Genomic DNA, 19,801 nt, shown 5'->3' with positions numbered 1-19,801 from the left:
TGGGAATGCCTCTCCTTAGAAAGCACTGGTAACTGTAATAGAACAGTTTACTGCATAGCAGTGGTACAGAGGATGCTTTTACATGCACCATCAGTTAACTGACATCATAAAATGCCGTCAGTACTGAATTCAGCTAATCGGGTTTTCAAGCAATTTTTAGCTAATTAGATTTTTCCAAGTCACAACTGCTTTTCATGCAATAATCAAAACCAACGTTCAACCCAAATTTGATAATATACAGTCAATACAAATATAGAGATGCTTTCAGACCATTATCATACACTCTCACCACTTCCCAGCGAGGAAAGGAGGTGAGATAGTGCTGTCATTCATTCATTTATGATTAACCAGGGCGAGAGAGGATCCACGCAGGCAGCTGAAGTGCCGGAGAACCATAAAGCCAGCAGAGGCTTCCTGCAGAGACACACAGTTCCACCCTAATGCTTTCTGACAGGAGACCTGACCAAAGGTTCTCACACAAGGAAAGTGATGTTAACAGGCACTCATGTCTCTGTTTTAATGAAGGGAATTGCTGCTTGCTACAGCGATTCCGCCGTAGAGAGGAACGAATCTGGCAGTTTTAAGAACCAAAGCAGATCTGACATGAAAGTGGACTTCTGGTGCCGTTTCCCTTGCAACAAAGGGGGAGCAAAGCATGCAAGCCCCAACATGAGAAACATACCGACTCTTTCAGCTGCTTACTGCACATGAGGCACAGCCCGGTATCAAAATAAGCCGTTCTGACTAAACCCACTCCCAGAAGGAACAGAGCAGCCGGGACAAGCTCATCTGCACCGGACTAAAGCAGCACCCCGGCTCCGCGCTTACTCAGCAGCTCGGCCTATCGAGCCGGAGGCTCTGGGGAGGCTCCAGGTGAGCACCAGCCGCTGCTTGCAACACGGTTCCAGCGAAGATCCACCCTCGGCTGGCCCGGACCCGCCGGCCGTGTCCCGCCTCAGCCCGGGGCTCCCGCAACTCCGAGCCACGTTTCGCGAGCGGCGCTGACTCCCGGGGGCAGGACCCCCGTGCGGGGCCGCAGCGGCTTCCACACAGGCACCGCTCCGCACCAGGCGCCGTCCTTCCCCCGCCGCACCGCTCGGGCCAGGCCGGGGGCTGCGGGTGGACAACGCCGCAGACAGGGGCTCTCCCCGCCGCTGCAGCGCAAAGCTCCCCGCGCCCCCCGCCCCGGGTCCGCTCACCTGCTGCTGGATCTTCCCATCCTCGGTGACCACCCAGTGCGTGGTGGCAGCGGTGGGCCGCGTCCCCGAGGCCAGCAGCGAGCACAGCCCCAGGGCCCAGCCGGAGAAGACCCACGCCCGCCCCAGCCCGCCCCGCCCGGGCGCTCCTGCCGCCGCCGCCATCTTCCCCAATCCCGGCCTGCCCGCTCCCCCCGGAACCGGAATCGCCGCCGCCGCCATTTTGGGAGGCGGAGGGCGGTGCCCCCGCTCTCGAGGGACGGGGACGGGCGGCCGCCGGTCGCTCCCTCAGCCGGCGCCCGGAGCCTCCCGGCCGGGTTGCGGCCGCGCCATGCACCGGTGGGGGGGGCTCCGTGTGGCAGCACCGCGTATGGACGGCGCCGCGCACGGCTGACCGCTGCCTGGTAACGCTGAGTCCGGTTAACGAGCCGTTTTGCGCTTCAGACAGGCAGAGCTGTGCGAACAAGCCGCGTGTGGCACCGCGCTGAACGTTTTTATTAAAAAGCCATTAACTTCTGTCTGGTGCACGCAGAAATGTTTGCCGCAATAGCCCGAGGAAGCAGCAAACGGAATTGTACCTGCAGCTGTCTCAGGAGCTGGGTGAAGGTACCTCTGAACCACATTTATCTATAACTGTATATACTATATAACTATATATAATCCTTTATTTTTCTGATGCTTTTCAGTTACACTGCTCCTTTCCTACTCCAGTTAATACCAACCCCGCAGTGCAGTCTCTTTACCCAGCCCTGAGTGAGCTCTAAAAGCTACCACATTCAAACTGGTCTGTTTGACCTAAGTGTACAAGCAAGCTGTGAACAGTTCAGCTTCTCGGGGACACCATACTTCCCGGAGCCTGGAATACACTAACATCTGCCAGTAACTTGAACCCATTAAGTTGAAACAAACAAAAATGCTTACAAATGGTGGCACAGTGGTTAAAGTAATGTAAGGGATTGTTTCTTTCAGGATAAAGGACATATTCTCATGATAGCTCCTTACTGATGCCAGCGTGTTCACGTCATGTATATTACAGAGTCACCAAAAAGACCCCAAAACAAACCCCACCACATACAGGTTGCTGCTCCAAGCCCCTCTTCCTCTATCATAAGATACTAACAAATTCACTGCACTGTCAACATCTAGGAGATTAAGACAATGAATGACTCCTTCTCACATGGTAATTCTCATATAAGATGTATGACATGCAGCTTTTGCTGAATAAGAATTCCTACTTGGAATTTTGCATTTAAAAGTTAGAATCCTAGGATCATAGAATGGTTTAGGCTGGAAAGGACCTTAAGATCACCCAGTTCCAACTCCCTGCCATGGGCAGGGACACCTCACACTAAACCACGTCACCCAAGACAACCCAAGTTGAATTACTTAGCAGCAAGATTACATTATCTGTTTCAACTAAGATCTATTCATTAGTGGCAAACATCTATAGTCATCTAAAGAGTAAGTCACTAAAGCAAGGTACCACAGTACCCTTTTACTAAGCCAACACAGAATGTTGCAGAGTAACTGTCAAACAATGAGCCAAACAAAATTACAAAATGAATTTATTCCAAAAGCATAAGGGAACATGTACAATTCAACAGGATGGTAAACAGGTGTCTCCACAAGAGATTAAATATGAAACTGGGGGGAGAAGGGGAGAATTAACTACTTCTGAGGCCACAAGAACTTTGCACATCACCGCTGAAAACAGGAGTCCCCGAAAGAAAACTCAGTCAAAATTCAAGGAAGAAAGCTGCTAGTACCTGGTTATTAGTCTAAATACAAGCTATGTTTAGGCTTTGAGATTACAGTTTTAAAGCCCTTCGAAACACAAATTACAGCCACAAGTGCAAAATGTATTTTTTTCCCCAGTGGAAGCTTATTGCCAATCTAGTGCCTATTTTCAGAGTGATATTTTGACCTCACAAATTCATCCTTGAAGGCTTTTTGCCAAGTTTGTTGGTTTTATTGACAAATCTTGAGTTTAGCACCCGGCGTGTAATCAGAAACAGTCAGCTCACATGTCCTGGAATGTCCAAAGTTTGCTGCCTACTGCTCCAGAGTTAAGCAAAAATAGACTTCTAATTCAGCATCAGTATCTCTTAACTTTGACATATTTCTGGTATTCTGGCCTTCTGATTGTAGTGATAAATACCAAAGAGTATTAAGGAAGACACCTGAGTCAGATTCACAAGCTAATACAAATGGAACTAGGTGGGGAAACATCACTTTCAGGCATTTGTCTGTGGATATCAAATGGCTGGACAAAAAAAAAAAGGGTAAGGAATAATCTTCATTCTTCTAAAGTCTAAGCTATTTTACATCAACACGCCCTGGAACACTTATTAAAATCCTTTTCCTCTGTCTCAACTTCTTTTGACTATCTGCTAATTCCTTTACAATGCTGAATGACCTGAGAAGTAAAAGTTTTGAGTAGTGAGAATAAAAAAAACCCAAAAGCATTGTGCTCTTACATTGTATTTTCTGGGTGTACACCAGTAAATAAGAATCCCAAGTTGCTATGGGAAAAAAAATAGCACGGAATTGTTAGCTTTTCCACCTGAATTGAACTACATAGCTGGAATTTTTTCAGTGTTACCCAAAATATGATTTTATTTATATATTCTTAAATGCAACTGTATTGTTAAAAAAGAAAATGAAATCAAAACCCCCACAAAACCAAGCCAAAACTAAACCCAACCCTCAAGTGCCAACTAATCCAGAAACCTGCAAAACATAGAAAAGAGCCAGGTATTGCTATGGTCCAGCTCCAGCCTATGAAGCTTAATCACTGCATCAGTCTTTACTCATTCCTGGAAGAATTCTAGTCATTTATTTTCCTGTTCATTGAGTGAAAATTTCACGGCATAACTCTATGCTCATATTTATTTTAAACATTAAAAACAAATTTGCAAAACATCACTTTCTGCATTACAATGCACGGAGAAGAGTAAGATGTGCAAACCAAAAACCACCACAATTTTCCACATCTCTAAGTAAAAGGACTGCTTCATGCTACAGGCAAAAGTTGTTGCAAACTTTATAAAACCAGCAGGTATCTCATTCAAGTCAATTGAAAAAGAAAAAGGAAATCAAAGCGAATTTAACAGTACTCTTCTCCACATATTGCAAAATGTGGTTATACAGATGAGGAAAGGATTAGTTCAGCTGCTAAGCTTATCTGACATGTATCTCTGTTGTCATGCCTTTCCTGTCCATTACTTAATAGATAAACTCAATTATATAGTTTCAGTTATGCACTAGCTAATTTTTAGGTTAATATACAAACTGTCAAGATGTAGCTGTTGATAAAATTCTACACTCTTTTCCAATTTTGAATCCTGAAGACACTTCAAAAATAAAAGAACCCAAAACTGCTAACTGGAAGCATCCAAAAATACAGTTGTAGTTTCACTATGGACAAGTTGTAGTCCGTTAGAAAAGTAGATCATACATACAAAGGTATAAAGAACATTTAAGTCAGTCTCAGTGGAAGGCAGTCCTTGAAGGAAGCAATACTGCAAGCAAACTTGCTGAGTAGCACTTTCATTTTAGCCCTTGAGGGGCATGGAAGACTTTAGCGCTTTACTCAGTAGATTCTTCCTCGGCTACGATTGCCACGTCCTCCCCAGCCTCTTCCTCGGCCACCCCGGAAACCACCTCTTTGCTCTGAAATAGAAGTCAAAACTTTTCATGCAGGTTTGGTGCTGTATATAGGTTAAAGAGCAATAACTGGAGGTACTGAAGGCTGACTGAAGTCGCTGAGGCTAACCCTGCTTAGACACCATGAGATTTCAGAGTGATGCTTTGAGGGACAATGGACACCACTAATTCAAAAGGAGGCCAGGAGAACCAGCCTCTCTGAACTAAATGTACTCCTTTGCATACCGACGTTGTGATAAAAAACTGTCCCATTATTTAAGAACTATACTAAATAGCGGATTGGGTCACACAATTGAAATAACAGATAGTAGATTGGGTCAATCCACTGTCATAAGACAGAAAACTGGTCTATAAGGAAGTTCATTAGGCTACTTAGCTTGTCCTTCTGACCAATAACACCATGTCTGTCTTGAGATGTTGAAGTGATTTGCTCCTAGTGACTTCACAAAATGATGGAAAACCACATCTGTATCAGCCTACCTGTCCTTTTCTATCCTTAACATTAGGTTATCAGCAGCATAAGTTAAGTTTTTTTGCTGGGCTGATATCTTAACTATATCAAACTAAAAATCTCAGACCTCAGTAGATACCATACAAACTATTTGTATATTATGGAAGCGTTTTCCTTTCCCTTCATTAAGAACAATCCGATCACAGCAAAAAGCACCCCTAAACCCAAAAACACTTTGTTAAAGTTTCTTCGGATTTGTTTGAAAACATATCAAAATCTCCCCTCCATGATTTCTCTTTATGCACAGTCTTAAAATACAAGTCATATTAATCTACAAAGAGAACTATGTGCTTATTTTAAAGAGTACACAAATCAAAAGCTGCTCAGAGGCCTTAAGCATCTCATTAACAAGAAACAGCAGCAAGCAGTAAAACATTTTTGGTTGTAAACCTGATTTTTACAACTGTAGAACTACAAGCTGATCTTAAAAGACACAGATGCATCGCCTGAAGCCTGCAGTAAGAAATTTGCAATAGATTTTATCTTTTCACTTTGTTTTATATAAAAGTCAGTGCTTTATATCAGTTTTTCAGGCTATGGGCATGGATGATAACTTGTCATAGCAGCTGTTTACCTGACAAAGAGGTAGGACCAATGGGCCTACAGGGAAGGCAACAAGAACAGGTCACTGCCATCACTTGACCTATTCATCCAGTCTGCAACTACTCTCACATTTGCCCACAAATATGACTTGCAGAGAGACAGAATCACTCTGACAGGGAGCACGAGGATGTAACTGTGTGTATGCACAGTGGACCTGGCAGCCCCTAGGAGTTCTCAATCAGATCTGCAACATCAGCAGTGGCTGGAATAGGAATTCAGCACCGGTCCAGTCGTATGACAGGAGGTGGCCCAGCTCTGCCACTTGCAGCAACTGGTCTGTCCCATGGGAAATTTGGGGTGCAAGTGCTGTATGTCATAATAGAGAACACAGTTCAACTACTAGCTCTATGTATTAAAACATTACTAAAACTAACTTGCAAAGGAAGTAGTTTATAGGCTGGTAACACTCAAACACTGTAATAGATCAATGAGCTAGAAAGAGACCGTTACACACAAAAATAGATGACAGTACAATCTGATCTTCTGAGAATGTGATAGTAAGCTGGCTTAATTTGTTCTCCCCACCCAAGGCACAACTGTCACTAGACAAAGTATTTCCACGCTGCCTAACTTACCATAGGAAAAACTACCCAGGTTACTGCTGTATTTTCCACTGGGAGGATTATATATTTGCCTGGCATCCCTTTTTGGTCCTGCCGAAGCCTTCTTTGGGGGTGAACTTGAGGTTGTATCTTCACTTGTTCTTTTTTGACTGACAGAAGAAAACAAAAACAGATCATTATAACCCCTGTGGTGACAAGTACAGGAATAGCAGTTCAGCCTGAAAGATGAACCACTGGAAGCTTAGAAGCAGCCAATGAAGATGCCCTGAATAACACTTCAAAAGAGGAAATAAGGTAATCTCCAGTTGATTTGGTCTATTGTATCCCTAAAGCAAGACGAAGATTATCTCCACAGCCTTAACTCCTTCCAGGATGGATGTTATTTTGGATTGTGAAACTTTTAGCTCACATGTTGTATATATTATATACACAGTTTGGGATCTTTATTTTGTAAACAGCAAAAATTAACACCACTGTTTTCATTTTTTTAATGAAAAACTCTCACCTTGCATCTGCCTTCTGCACTGGTTTCCAGGACAGTGTAACTGTACTTTTGTAGGAAGGAGGAATGTGGAAGAGATCCTATGGAGGCAAAATCACACAGTTTATTCTACAGTTAAATTCACATCAATTGCACTTCAAAACTGTAGCTACCTATTGAGACTCCAGAATAACAGTTATGTTCCAATAATTTTAAATCCTTTTTGAAGTCCCATAGCAGAGGGAGAAGGTGGCAGTAGCCAACTGCCTTATCTGGCTGCCTTAGACTTCACTAGGAAATTCAAACGAGATTTATATTAACAAAGTAATGCCTTACACTGATGTTATATGCTTTCTCTCTCTCCCTTTGCACATCAAGCATCTGATAATGAACTACAGTGGCTCCTGCAGGGAGACATCTGATATCCCCATGATGGTAAAAGATAAGCCTCTCAGTACTGCGTGTGGGCAAAGTTTTTGGTTCATCATGGTGAGCGAGAGATGGGAAGTGAAGGAAGAGAGGAAAAGGTGGTTAGAACTAATCAGAATGGTTTTGATGGCTCTTGATTGAAGTCTCTTTCTGCAACCCATCTCTTCTAAACTCTTTGGAGAAAAAGGCTCTGTGTGGCAGCTTGCTTTGCCTCCTCCCTCCTTTACATCTCCTTGCACTTCTTCAAACTATTCCTTACAGTCCCTGTCACTGCAGGAAAGGGAAATGGCAAGGAAAAAGACATGGCCAGAATCCAAAGGCCCCTACAGCAAGGTCTTCTGCTCCTGTGGGCAGCTAGTGCTGGCAAAAAGGCCTCATCACCCCATCCCAACAGCAGCAGCAAAGGCTAAGCAGCTTGCAAAACCAGCAGATCCATGTCTCTTCAGAAACAGTAAAGCAGCAGCAACCCTGAGCTGGCCAACATTGACTAACTTGTTACAGTACAACTTTGATCAAATCTATTCCTTTTCTCTGCACAGGTTACTCTATTGTGCATTTACTCCTTCACAACGTGAGGACTTACCTTGATTAAAACATTAATGTTGTTGGTTATTTTCAAGGCAACCACTTTTATCTTGTTCTGTAAAAAAAGAAACACCACTGAGCACTTATTCCAGTAATTATGCCAACTGCATGTGATGAAGTTGTAGCATTAAACTGACTGCTCTTCCTAATGAATTGCTACAGCAACAGTAATAGTGAAAGGTGTGTACACTTCTGAGTTTTCCTTACAACTATTTTTAGGCTTCTTGCAGTTTTACACTAGGTACTTCTAATGTTCCAGTGTCCTTCTGACGAAATCCCTCTCCATATATAAAAATTTCCCCTTCAAAACAGAACTAGAGCACAGTTATGCCAAATACACGGGGAAAACAGAGAGTAGCTAACAATAGAAACTAAAATATCACCTCAGCTTGCAAAACACAGCATTGGTTAAGATCCATTTGCAATAGATGTGAACAGCATTATTCCCTTCATCTGTCTGCCTGCTTACAACAGACTGCAGCCCATTAATGTGTGCCCGTGATTACTCTGATAGGCTCAATTAGAAAGATCAGCATTCCTGGGCAATACTCACCTCCTCTGTTTTCAAAGCTTCTCCTGTTTTGCCTTGAAGTGCGAGACGAAGCTGTCGAATATACACCTGCAACCCTCGAGCAAAATACTGTAGCCTAAACAATTTAAAAGCAATCTGTCAATAAATTTTACATACTTCCATAAAATAAAAGCATAAGCAAAGGGAAGCTATAATCTCTTTTTCCCCCCCTTTAGGAAAACGCTCAATATAGTCTTCTACCAACCTATTTTGTGCTTATTTAGCATCCAGGCAGTAATAATCCATGTTTTCTAACAGAACCCTTAACTCTTGTCTCTAAATGATTACCTGATTTTAAAGTCTTTCAGTTTCTCTGCATTCAGCTTGGCTGTGAGGAAGTCCGGAAGCTTACGCCCCAGCTGATGGAAGCTGTACAACAAACACTCCACGTAACTGAACTGCAACTTGGGCTCTTCACTGCCAGCATTTTCCCCATTCTCTGCTTCCTCTGGAGGAAGGGGCATATACTCCTAACGAACAGAAAGTAAAACAAATGCATGAGATACATTTACACAGACTGACTGAGCTTTTGCAGCGTTTGAACTGGAGGGTTTATTTACATGGACAATTTAAGAGGTATCCCTCATCTCTATATTAACACAGCAAAGCACTGCATGAAGTCCTGGTGCAGGTGGTTTGCCTACACTTATGTGGCAAACCTCAGACCTAGAGGTAACATTACAGTAGCGCTGCTACCACAGGAAGCAACAATGTACTTCACCAGTGCTTCTGAAACAGCACTGAATTTGCTTATAATTGTCAGTGCAGATATAGCCTTTCATGAGATCAGCATGAACCTCTCATAATTATAAAATTAAGAACAAAACCACATGAGTTTACCGGATTAAAAACATTACGCAGGTAACAGCTCTCTGCATCTATAAAGGCTTTGAATTGCAAAATGATGCTTGACCTTTATCATGGACAGAGCTATCTTTGAAATAGCCACTTTAGAAAAAGGATGAATAGATTAATAGATAGAAATAACTTGTTTTAATGAGAACTTTTTTAAAGTGTTCTACAGGAGGAAAAATTGAATGAGTCTTACCAGTAATTTATCAAACAGCTTCTTCAAATTTGATTCAAGTTTTTCCATATCGCCACAAAATGAGCTCATTTCAGCAAGCAGCTTCAAAACCTACATGTAAGGATAGCCAGTTTTTGTGTGTTAACCAAAAAGTACAAAGGTTTAACTTTAAACCTAAAAGTGTAAACCTCACATCATTATTATGGCTGCAGAGCAGAGGTCAGCTATTACAATGAAACTCAAACATTAGGCAAGATGACAAGGAGGAACATGCCTGGTCTGTTTTTCATGTCCTCCAACAGAAACACAGGTTTGTGTGTCTAATCCCAACAGGCATCATTAGTCAACAAGCAAACAAAACTTCCTCTCCCACGTCTGCAGCACAGCTCACCTTCAAAGTGAGGCTCAGAGATCTAACTGAAGCTGCAGCACTGATTAACGTAAGCAGAATTACAGACATGAAGCCACTCCCTCAGGAGGCAAAATTAACACAAGCCACGTGCTAATTTATGCAACAGTCAATTCAGTAACTGCTACGTGCTTAAAAAAGATTGATAGCAATAGAAAAATGATTACACTGATCTACTTATTCCAGCCTTGCCTCAAAGTTCGGGACTAACGACACATGCATTATAAGGCAACAGTCATGCCTCAGTACAGCAAACTTTTTTCCTAGCATAGCCACTTTCCCTCCAAGCCAAGAACTGAAAATCCCTCAAGAAAGGAGTTCACAATTTGTAAAATAGCTGTCTTCATCTAAGGTGCCCATTTTTTACTATTTCAAAGACATTTTAGCTTTGGCTTACCTCTAACTGGATATCGAGACCCTCTACTGGCGTAGTCAAAGAACCGAGGTTTGGCAGAACGTGCTCACAGAAGTAAGTAACAAATTTTGTGGAATGAACATTTTTCTGCAGAGAACACCACATTATTCAGGTTACTCTTTGAGTTTGAAGGAGTTAAATGTTTTCCCCCATCACTCCACCAACACCAGTAAGTGCCAATCACACAGCTACACCTTAAAGCTTTATTAAATTCCCTCTAACTCCTAAACCAGAGAGACTCTTCCAAGTCACTTAAACTCAGAGGCTGCCTGCAACAGGGGTTGAAAAGATTGCCTACAACCCAAGAATAGGCCTTTAAACACTGCAATTGTCTGGCACTAGACATGAAATAATCAAACTCACACATGTATGAACCTGAGAACTTTATCATAATTCACTGTAACATCTTAAATTTGAAAGAAAATGTCAAAGAGCAGAGAACACCACAAAAGCTCTTTGTATTCACAAGCTTTAAGGATATTTCTCAACATTTTATTACATTAGAAGCTGAAGGTGGAGAAGTACTGATACACTCTCATTCTACCATAATCATTCACAACACCAAAGAGAAACTACAGCCATTAACTTTCCACAATATTCCTCATGCAAAGCAACCAAATACATACTGAGAAGAGTGGCACTGCCTGCCGGGTGCACTGCAGAAGTCTGTCCACACAGTCTGGATCAGATGGATTGAATGTTTGTTCCAGGTCAGCTTGTTCAGCCACCAGCTCCACTAGTTGTTGCCTCCCACTTACTGTCTGTAAGCTTTTTAATCCAGACAGTATTTTCATGAACAGAACAAATTCCTCACCCGTCACATCTTCCAGCACCTTAAGAGAATTCCAGAAAACATATTTTTATGTGGGTAATTTGCAAATCTCCAAGTCAAACCCAATCGATTTGAAAAGGTAAAGTATGCAAATGTCAAGCATTTAAATTTAGCTTCTAGTTATTTAAAGACATAAAAGTTTAAAGGAACACATGAAAACATGCGGTGTAACTGTATGCACCCCCAAATCAAGGTAAGTACCATTAAGTTGTGCATGAGAAACATTATTTTTCTTGGATTCTAACTTTAAGAACAGATTTCTTACCTAACCAAAATTGCATGCTTCAGGCAGAATAAATATTAAATTAATATCTAGTCATTATTGTTTTAATACTTTTTGTATCTTTCTCAGCTTGTGGATGCACAAGAGTCTCGTGAAATTAAACAAAGACCAGTGCAAAGTCCTGCACCAGGGATGAGCTAACCTCCCTGCATCATCCCTCTGCATGTTCAGGACTGAGTGGCTGGGGAACTGCTCTGCTGAAAAGACCCTGAGAGTTGTGGGGGACAGCAGGATAAATGTGTCAGCAGCATTCCTTGGGCGATGAACAGTGGGCTGCGACAAGAGCATGGCCAGCAGACTGAGAGAAGCAAAGGAACTGATGATTCTCCCTTGCTACATCCTTATTAGACCAAATCCAGAATACTGCACCTAGTGTTGGGTCCTCCTGTATGAGGAAGTTGTTGATAAGCTGCAGAAAGGCCAGCCAACAAGGTTAGCAGTGTCTAGAGAATGTGACCTGTAAGGAGAGGTGAGGCAACCTAACTCCCATCTTTCAATAATGAAGAGCAAGTCACCAAGAATAGGAGCCAGGTTCTTTACTGAGGTGGACAGAGTAAGAATGACACAATGATACAAAACTGAAATAGGAGGTTCAACTGGATAAAGAGGTGTTATAAAGGTGTATAAAAAGAGGTGTATATATTAGAGGTGTTCAAAACCCACTGGACAAAGCACTGAGAAATCCAATCTGAATTCAGCTGAGCACAATTCACTGAGGTGATCCATCTCCCAAAGTCCCTTTCCCATGTGAATGATTTTATGTTTCTAATAAAAGTCACCCTTACAAAATGAGAAGAGCCTATTTTAATGTTCCTACAAAAAATGCCACGAAGTTTGTACTGTAGCAAACCAGGATAACTAGAAGCATTTGTACAAAGCTTAACCCTACATGTGGTTTAAATAAACAGGCCTCCAAAGCAATGCCAGTGATAAGGCATGGCTTAATACTCCTTAAGGTTGTACTGAAATAAGACACTCACCTTCTTTGATTCAGTCAATATGAACTCTTCTACCTCCTTTGTCATCACCTCCTCAGGCAGGGTTTTGAGCTTTGTAGAGAGGAACTTGATGGCTCGTTCTCTCACAATATCCTCTCCCTGAAGAATTTGACTGAATAAGCCACCCAAAGTCCCTGAATGGAGAATGAATCAGGTAACACAAATGATTCTAGAAGTTAAAAGCTGAACAATCTCTGCAGAAGTTTCCTCCTCTAAGACTCCATGACACATTTGGAAATAACTGCTATGCTAACTTTAGTGAAAAATCATTATTTTCATACAGCTTGACATAAAATTCCACATTTTTTCTTTGTGCTGTACAATTCCAATCCAAAATGATTGAAAAATTCAGTATCTTTTGTAAAAACCAAGTGATGACTCTGTCTCACTTCTGAATCGTACTAACGAGATACAATACTGAGTCCTTTTCTCATGGTACTAGAGACTGGGAACTATTATTAAAATACATTTATAGAAAAACGTGTCCTTTACCTTTAGCATCCATCTTAAATATACTAAGCAAAGCATTGTTCACCAAGTTGAATTCTGCAGAATCATCTGAAGAGAGAAAAAAGAACGATATGGATATCCTTGAAATGCAAACATAAGAGCAGAAAACCAAAGATCTCTGGTATCACACAAGAAGTGTGTGATTCCATCCTCAGCATCTAGTTGTAAACAACAGAACTTGTATTTTTAATGACTACTACACCGAGGAAGTAGAAAGCCACAATTACGAAAGCTGGAAGCAAAACAAAGAGGCTATTTGCCACTTCAGCCTCCCTGCCAAAACTTTAACACCACAAACTTGAGAAGAATGAAAACCTGACAGGAAGTTATTATTAAATATATTTAGTAATTCTAAGGAACAGCTGAATAAACAAGCTGACCTTTACTAAATTAAGGTAAAATATATAGAAAACTAAATTATTTCTTTTTAAATTCTTAAGTAATTTACAGTATTCCTACATGGAAGAAACAATTTGCCTTTTGAACTAGAGAAATGTTTAAGTCTCAAAAGAACCCCAACTCTTCCAAGAATAGATTTGATCATGCATTTTTAACACCAATTTGAACATCTAATATTTAGCACTCTAGAACTTACTGAGATTAAAACAATATGTATTGTGTATTAAATTCGGGATTTATTTTGTACCAAAACACACTGTATGGAAGAAAACGCCTTCAGGATTTTTAAAGTTCCTCAGTACTTGGATTTGCAACTCAGTAACTTCTTCAGAAGGCAATTTGCTGCAGTCCATAACTAGAAGTCCATAACATATTGTTGCATCCCTCTCCCCTCCCTTCCCCTTTTTCTACAGGTGCTTTAAGAGAACTTGCGTGAAAAAAGAAACGTTAACTTTAAAAGGAAGATCTTCAGTTTAAATCAGGGTAATTAGAGACTTTTCAGCAGAAGCAGCAGCATAAATGTACAGCAAATATAAAGGGGGTTTGAGGGTGGGAGTGGAAGAACAGAAGCAGGACATGAAAGGCACTGAGACAAACTGCTTTGTAATAGATTGTGAATCAACAAAAAACGTTTTCTAGATCAAAACTGTACACATTTTAAGATGCGCCACAAGAAAAGTACCAATGTCTCCTACCTGACTGCAGGAGCTGGGTCAGTATGTCTGCTACCCGAGGAAGATTATCTCCAGTGGCAAACTGAGGCAATTCCTTGATTGCTTGTCGCCGGATCTGCCAAAATTGTCAACATGATGGAATTCATAAATTTAAATAACAAAACAAAAACCAACAACTCAGGCAATTCAACTACCAAAGTTTAGCAGAAAAATCAGCCAAACTTGAGAAATACACCCCAATAAAACCAGGAGCATCATATCCAGAAAGCAACGTACAAATTTCAGATTTTAATGGCAGTTTAAACTTCCTGTTTGCTATAAAACTATTATCGTCTATTTAGGAAGAAAATAGTGTCCTTTTCTCAGATCTAAGCAGCACTGGAGAAAAAACAAATTCAAGCAGCACCTCCGTTCACAAAATCATTCATTTGATCCACAAAATACAGGGCTGTGTTATTGTGGAGTCTTACCTGCTAACAGGAAGGACAGTTTTACAGTTGTGCACATGGCAGAGATAAGCTCTAGGGTTTTATTCCTGGCATGGACAAAACTCCCTGACTCTGCCCAAATCATTTAACATTTGATAACCAAAGTTGCTTCAAAGGTACATCTTCTATCAACACCAGAGAAGCAGCATGAAGCATCCCAAGACTTCTGCAAGAATACTACATTCAGCATCACATCCCCATGGGTCTTGGTTGTGAGGAAAGTTTTCTTGCCTCCCAGCAGGATTGTATCAGGATCAATTACCACAAGGTACTTTTTGAAAGGAAAAAAATGTAATAGATATGCAAATAAACTTTTGTTTCTATGTTTCTTTCTACAGAGGTACTCCTTTGATCAATAATGGAGTGAAAATGACAAATGAAAACTAATATATCTTCCCATACCACCACATAACAGGAATACAACTAAGTATTGTTAAGTTTTGCAAAGATCAACCCTCCCCTCCCAAATGACAGAGCCTATAACAAAAGAATAATAAAAATACAAATTCAATATATCAACTTGCTACAAGGTTCTTATTCTTACAGAAACATCTTCATCCTCACAGAGGTCCAACTGGGCATTGATAGCTGAGTCAGCCAGCTCAGGAAAATGCTTGAAGAACTTAGGAATAAACTGGGCTGCAAGTCTCTTCTCCTTGGCACCTCCTTTCACGCCATCCAAGATCACCTGGTACGCATCCTTATGCTGGAAGAGGAAAAACAGAACACAAATAGAGAAATCTTGGCTTATTCTCAAGACAAGGGAAGGATTTTTCTCTCTGCAATTCACTTCAGCTATTTAAGTGAACTGTATTACACAAGCTTCATACAAAGAAATACATTTCTCTCTTAGACCAGTCTAACTGTACCATTTAGTAAAATCTGCCTCTATTGTCTGGTTTTTACTGTTACTCTGGTTCCTTTGTCTGTTCAAGTGCCTATCAAGTGCTTACCATTCAAACTGCCTAAGGCTAACAGCTCTTGCTATTACATTAGTGCAGACTCAAGGAATGACATGATCACCTTCACTGAACTTGGGCAGTTTCTGCCTTCTGTCTGCTCGTGTATCACCTCTCAAGGAGAGGCTACTTCTCCCAACAACTGCGCCACTGGAATGGATCACAAATAACTTTTAACATATATTGGGCTAAAGCATTTTTGGCATCTATTCAAGCAGTTAACTTAATCTGAGACAAAATACAGCTCTTAAAAGATGTGTTGAACAGAGACTAGATTAAAAAAAAAGGGGAAATCTCCAGTTGAAATATAGAAATAAACACTTCAGCAACAGAGTAGAATATTCTCCAGCTGCTCCAACTAGAATCACACTGACATTTCTGATTTTGTGCCTGCTGGACTGACACTTTAGAATAAATGGAAGTCTTTGTTGCGGTTAGCTATGTGTTCGCAAAAGAAAAGTCAGTATTATTAGGATAAGAGCAGAAATCAGAATGTTCTAGCATTAATTTTCCTTATGGCTGTGAAAAGAATGCTTTAGACAACTTATCCTACTTTGAACAGCAACAACAGCAGCACAGGACACTTGATTTACATTAGACTTCCCAGAGCCACATACATTGTCACCCTTAAGCCACTTAAAAGTTCACCCAGAGTGAACAGATTCTAATTTACACAGGAGCACACTGAATTAATTCTCTCTAAAGGAAGCTGTGTTTAAACATTCAGTACCGATGCTCCTTCAACACTCCCCACACCTTGTTGGTAGGTGTGTGTGGTGCCAGATTCTGAACTGGATTGGGACATGGATCTGGAAGAAAAATAATCAAGGAATAAAACGATTGATTTTCAGCTGATCCACATCCCCACCAGTCCGTTCTGCAGCTGTCCCAACACAGTGCGCTCAACAGCAAAGGCAGGAACGAGCCAGCACAAACTAACAATGTGATACACGTTATTGCAGTCACAGGTTCTCAGGCTGCATGTTAAGAATAACTTTTCTGGGGAACAAATGACTTGATACATATTGGAATAGCGGTCATATAGCAATGGAACTGAGTAGCTTGTGTTCCATGAATTTATATGACTTCATGGTTACTACTCCTGTCATTTAGGCAAAGCGCAGCTCAGGCAGGAGCTTGGAATGCTCAAGAAAAAAGCAGGCAGCTGCAGAAGCAGTGTGATCCCTCAGTTTTCCATGTTTCCTCCCAATCTGTTAACACAAGAACATCCTAAGCCAGAGACAGTGTCAATAACTGTCATCTGACCATTATTTTCTCTAGATTACTTCTTGAACCAATTCATGCTCTGTAATATCCCGTGACAAGTTGCACAATGTGTTATAGAGAAAAGTTTGTCTTCCTCTTTATTTTAAGCCTGCTTCCTAGTAGGTTTTTTCAAGTTCTCACCTTCATTCCCCTCCTGGTAGACTCATCACACCTGAGTCCCTGTCTCAGCTGAAACACACTTTTACAAGCTCCACACTTCCAGTGCTTTAAATTACTTCTCCTAATGTCATATTTCTGTTTGTCCCCTTGCTCTTCTTGTTGTGTTCAAAACAGGCATCAGAAAAGTTTGCTGAAGAGCAATCTAGCAAGATGTACTAATCACAAAGACACTGTCTCTGGCTCCAGAAGCCCACAAGCTGGAGAGAGGCAGTGCTGGAAGAGTATATCAGGAATCATCATTCTATACTTACCCTTGGAGGCCCTTGCACATCTGCTACCCTGTCACAGGCTGCATTTCCTAACTACACTGGAGTTTGTCCTCCCTACAATATCCATTCCTGCCTCATAAAAGCTACCCACAACTGTCAAAATGATGACACTATGCATTTGTAACACAGCACAGTAACAGCATCTGTTTCATTCTGCATCTTTCCCCATAGTTTCCAACATTTTCGGTGCATTTTTTGGTTGGCTCTGAGATGCTGGTTTTGATGGACTCTCTGCAAGGATGCTTTGTTTCACTAAGGTATAATTACACATGCAAAGCAAATGGACTTAATCTAAAAAGCTTAAAAAAAGCCCCAACAACACAACACCCAACCACCCACTGTATTATTTGCTCTCCCGAAGAACTTTCCAAATGACCTTGCATAGTAGTATCCAGTTTAAAACCCATTGCCAGGTATGTGCAAAGCTACTTTCCTACTTACATACATTATGATAAAAGAATAATTAAAAAATTAGCTGCTTTTTCAGGTAGCCACTCAGTAAAGTGAGCACATAATGCAATTCAAAAACTAACTTCAAGTAACCATCATGTTTTGTGTTGGTAACATATGAAGGCATCCCCTTTCTTAGATTAATTCAGTAATGGTATAAGAACCTGCAGATCTCGCCAGGAGTTTACAGCTAAAAACCTCCTTTATCCATGAGGATCAACCTTCCATTCTTGCCTTAGGAAAAGATAAAAGGGCTGGAGGCAGTTATCAAACAGCCTTCGCCTTCCTCCAACAAGCCTTGCAGCAGGAGAGCGCTCCGGACCTGCAAGTGCACCGGATCAAACCACAACTACCGGCGTCTTCTCTAAGGCGAAACTCCGCGCTCCCATGCAAAAAGCAGCCTGACTCTAACCAATAACTAGTTAATGTCCTTGACCCCTCGTTTGAAAGGAGAACCGCCGACAGGACAGGAGGAGGAAGATGCTGCAAAGGGACTAGAGACGCTGCCGCCGTCCCCGCAGAGCCGCAGGCGCGGAGCTCATCGCTTCCCGCCCCCGCCCGTGACGGAACGTACATGGAGCACAGCCGCGGGGCTGCCCGGGTGTCCTGCGGGCCGAGCACCCGCTGCACCGGCACCGCGTCCCGCCCGCCCCGCCGCGAACCCGCCGTGGCGGCGGCGCCGCCGCACTACTCAAGCCCCAGGCCTAACGAGGCCTTGCAGGCCGCAGGCACGCCGCACCTGGCTCACGGTCTCGGTGGCGTCCGCCAGGATGCCATAGTTGCGGTAGAGCTCCTCCACGGTGGGCATGGTGCGGCGGGGAACGGGCGCCGCCGCCGCTGCAACCGAGGCCGCCGCTGACTCCGCCGCCGCTCAGGCCGCTCCTCCCGCTCGGGCCGCCGCCGTCAGCACCAACGAGAAGGGAGTCCCAGAGCGGCCGTGTGCCGGCCTCTGAGCAGCGCCCCCAGGCGGCTGGCGGTGGAGATGCCGGGCAGGGGTGAGGGCGGGACAAGGGGGGAGCTCCCCCCATGTGCTGGGGGAGCTGTGGCTGCCTCCCCTCAGCTACTCCTGCCTCTATCGCTTTTGACTCCTATATACAAATGCTAGGGAAGACGCACGGGAAGTGCCCGTGATGCTCCTGGTGCGAGAAAGAGGCTGTTTTCAAAGGTAATGGGTTAAAACTTAAACAGGGGAGATTTAGGTTAGGTATGAGGGAGAAACTCTTCCCTGTGAGGGTGCTGAGGCACTGGCACAGGGTGCCCAGAGAAGCTTTGGCTGCCCCATCCCTGGCAGTGTTCAAGGCCAGGTTGGACACAGGGGCTTGGAGCAACCTGCTCTAGTGGAAGGTGTCCCTGCCCGTGGCAGGGGGTTGGAACTGGATGAGCTTTAAGGTCCCTTCCAACCCAAACCATTCTATGATTTGGTGACTTTCATCTCTTCCTGCAGAGGAAAATCCTCCCTAACTCCAACATATAGAATCTGAAGTATCTGCAACTAATGTCACTGGAAGCAGCACATATGCAGAAGGCTCAAATGACCTAAATGTAAATTGTGGTGAAAGTTAAAAGGCTGTAGCAGCATCTTCCCCTCATCTCAAGATGCTTTAGCATCCTGTTGATTTCACAGGCGCTTAAAATGAGAGAGGATTCCACTCACACCGACATGAGGCCTGGCTAAGAAAAACACTGAATGTTACTCTCACATCCTTTCCAGTGGGATGAAGGGAGCTTTTGGAGGCATTTGAAGCTCAGGTCTCCCTCCAGAGCCTGTGCAGGCAGACCCATGCGGCAGGGATGTGCAGCAGCACCGTCGTGGTTTAAGCCCAGTAACTCAGAACCACGCAGCCGGTTTCTCACTTCCCCTCTTCTTCCCCCCTGCTCCCGGAGGGATGGGGAGGAGAACCGGAAGAATGTAATTCCCACGGGTTGAGATAAGAACAGTCCAGTAACTAAGGTATAATACAAAACTGCTAATACTACTGCTAATAATAATGATAAGGGGAATAACAAGGGGAGAGAATAACAAACTAAAAGGAGAAA

At 42.7% G+C, this 19,801-nt stretch overlaps 2 protein-coding genes across 3 annotated transcripts in view; both read right to left on the bottom strand.

The window, feature by feature from the left end:
• The window catches only part of TTC17 (tetratricopeptide repeat domain 17), a 59,045-nt gene extending 57,627 nt beyond the window's left edge, over positions 1-1,418 (bottom strand). The window contains exon 1 of the mRNA XM_030484045.1: positions 1,200-1,418. Within this exon, the coding sequence (XP_030339905.1) occupies positions 1,200-1,418 (219 nt within the window). The remainder of the gene's footprint in view (positions 1-1,199) is intronic.
• A 1,326-nt stretch (positions 1,419-2,744) lies between these two features.
• Positions 2,745-18,697, bottom strand: API5 (apoptosis inhibitor 5). Of its 2 annotated transcripts, XM_030484041.1 has the most exons (15): positions 18,504-18,697; positions 15,185-15,346; positions 14,174-14,267; positions 13,062-13,127; positions 12,552-12,703; positions 11,083-11,289; positions 10,439-10,543; positions 9,654-9,743; positions 8,894-9,075; positions 8,588-8,681; positions 8,033-8,089; positions 7,045-7,121; positions 6,552-6,688; positions 6,111-6,282; positions 4,812-4,868 (listed from the first exon to the last, which is right to left on the bottom strand). In XM_030484041.1, the coding sequence occupies exons 1-14, from the start codon at positions 18,570-18,572 to the stop codon at positions 6,155-6,157; spliced, it is 1,620 nt and encodes a 539-aa protein (XP_030339901.1). In that variant the 5' UTR covers positions 18,573-18,697; the 3' UTR covers positions 4,812-4,868; positions 6,111-6,154. The 2 variants fall into 2 exon arrangements, with proteins under 2 accessions (XP_030339902.1, XP_030339901.1); XM_030484042.1 differs by lacking the exon at positions 6,111-6,282 and having other exon boundaries at positions 2,745-4,868.
• Positions 18,698-19,801: the final 1,104 nt, after the last annotated feature.

Source organism: Strigops habroptila, chromosome 4 (genome assembly GCF_004027225.2).
Source record: "Strigops habroptila isolate Jane chromosome 4, bStrHab1.2.pri, whole genome shotgun sequence".
Taxonomy (NCBI): Eukaryota; Metazoa; Chordata; class Aves; order Psittaciformes; family Psittacidae; genus Strigops; species Strigops habroptila.
Note: the sequence above shows the minus strand (reverse complement) of the source record. Positions and strands in the feature narration are given on the sequence as shown.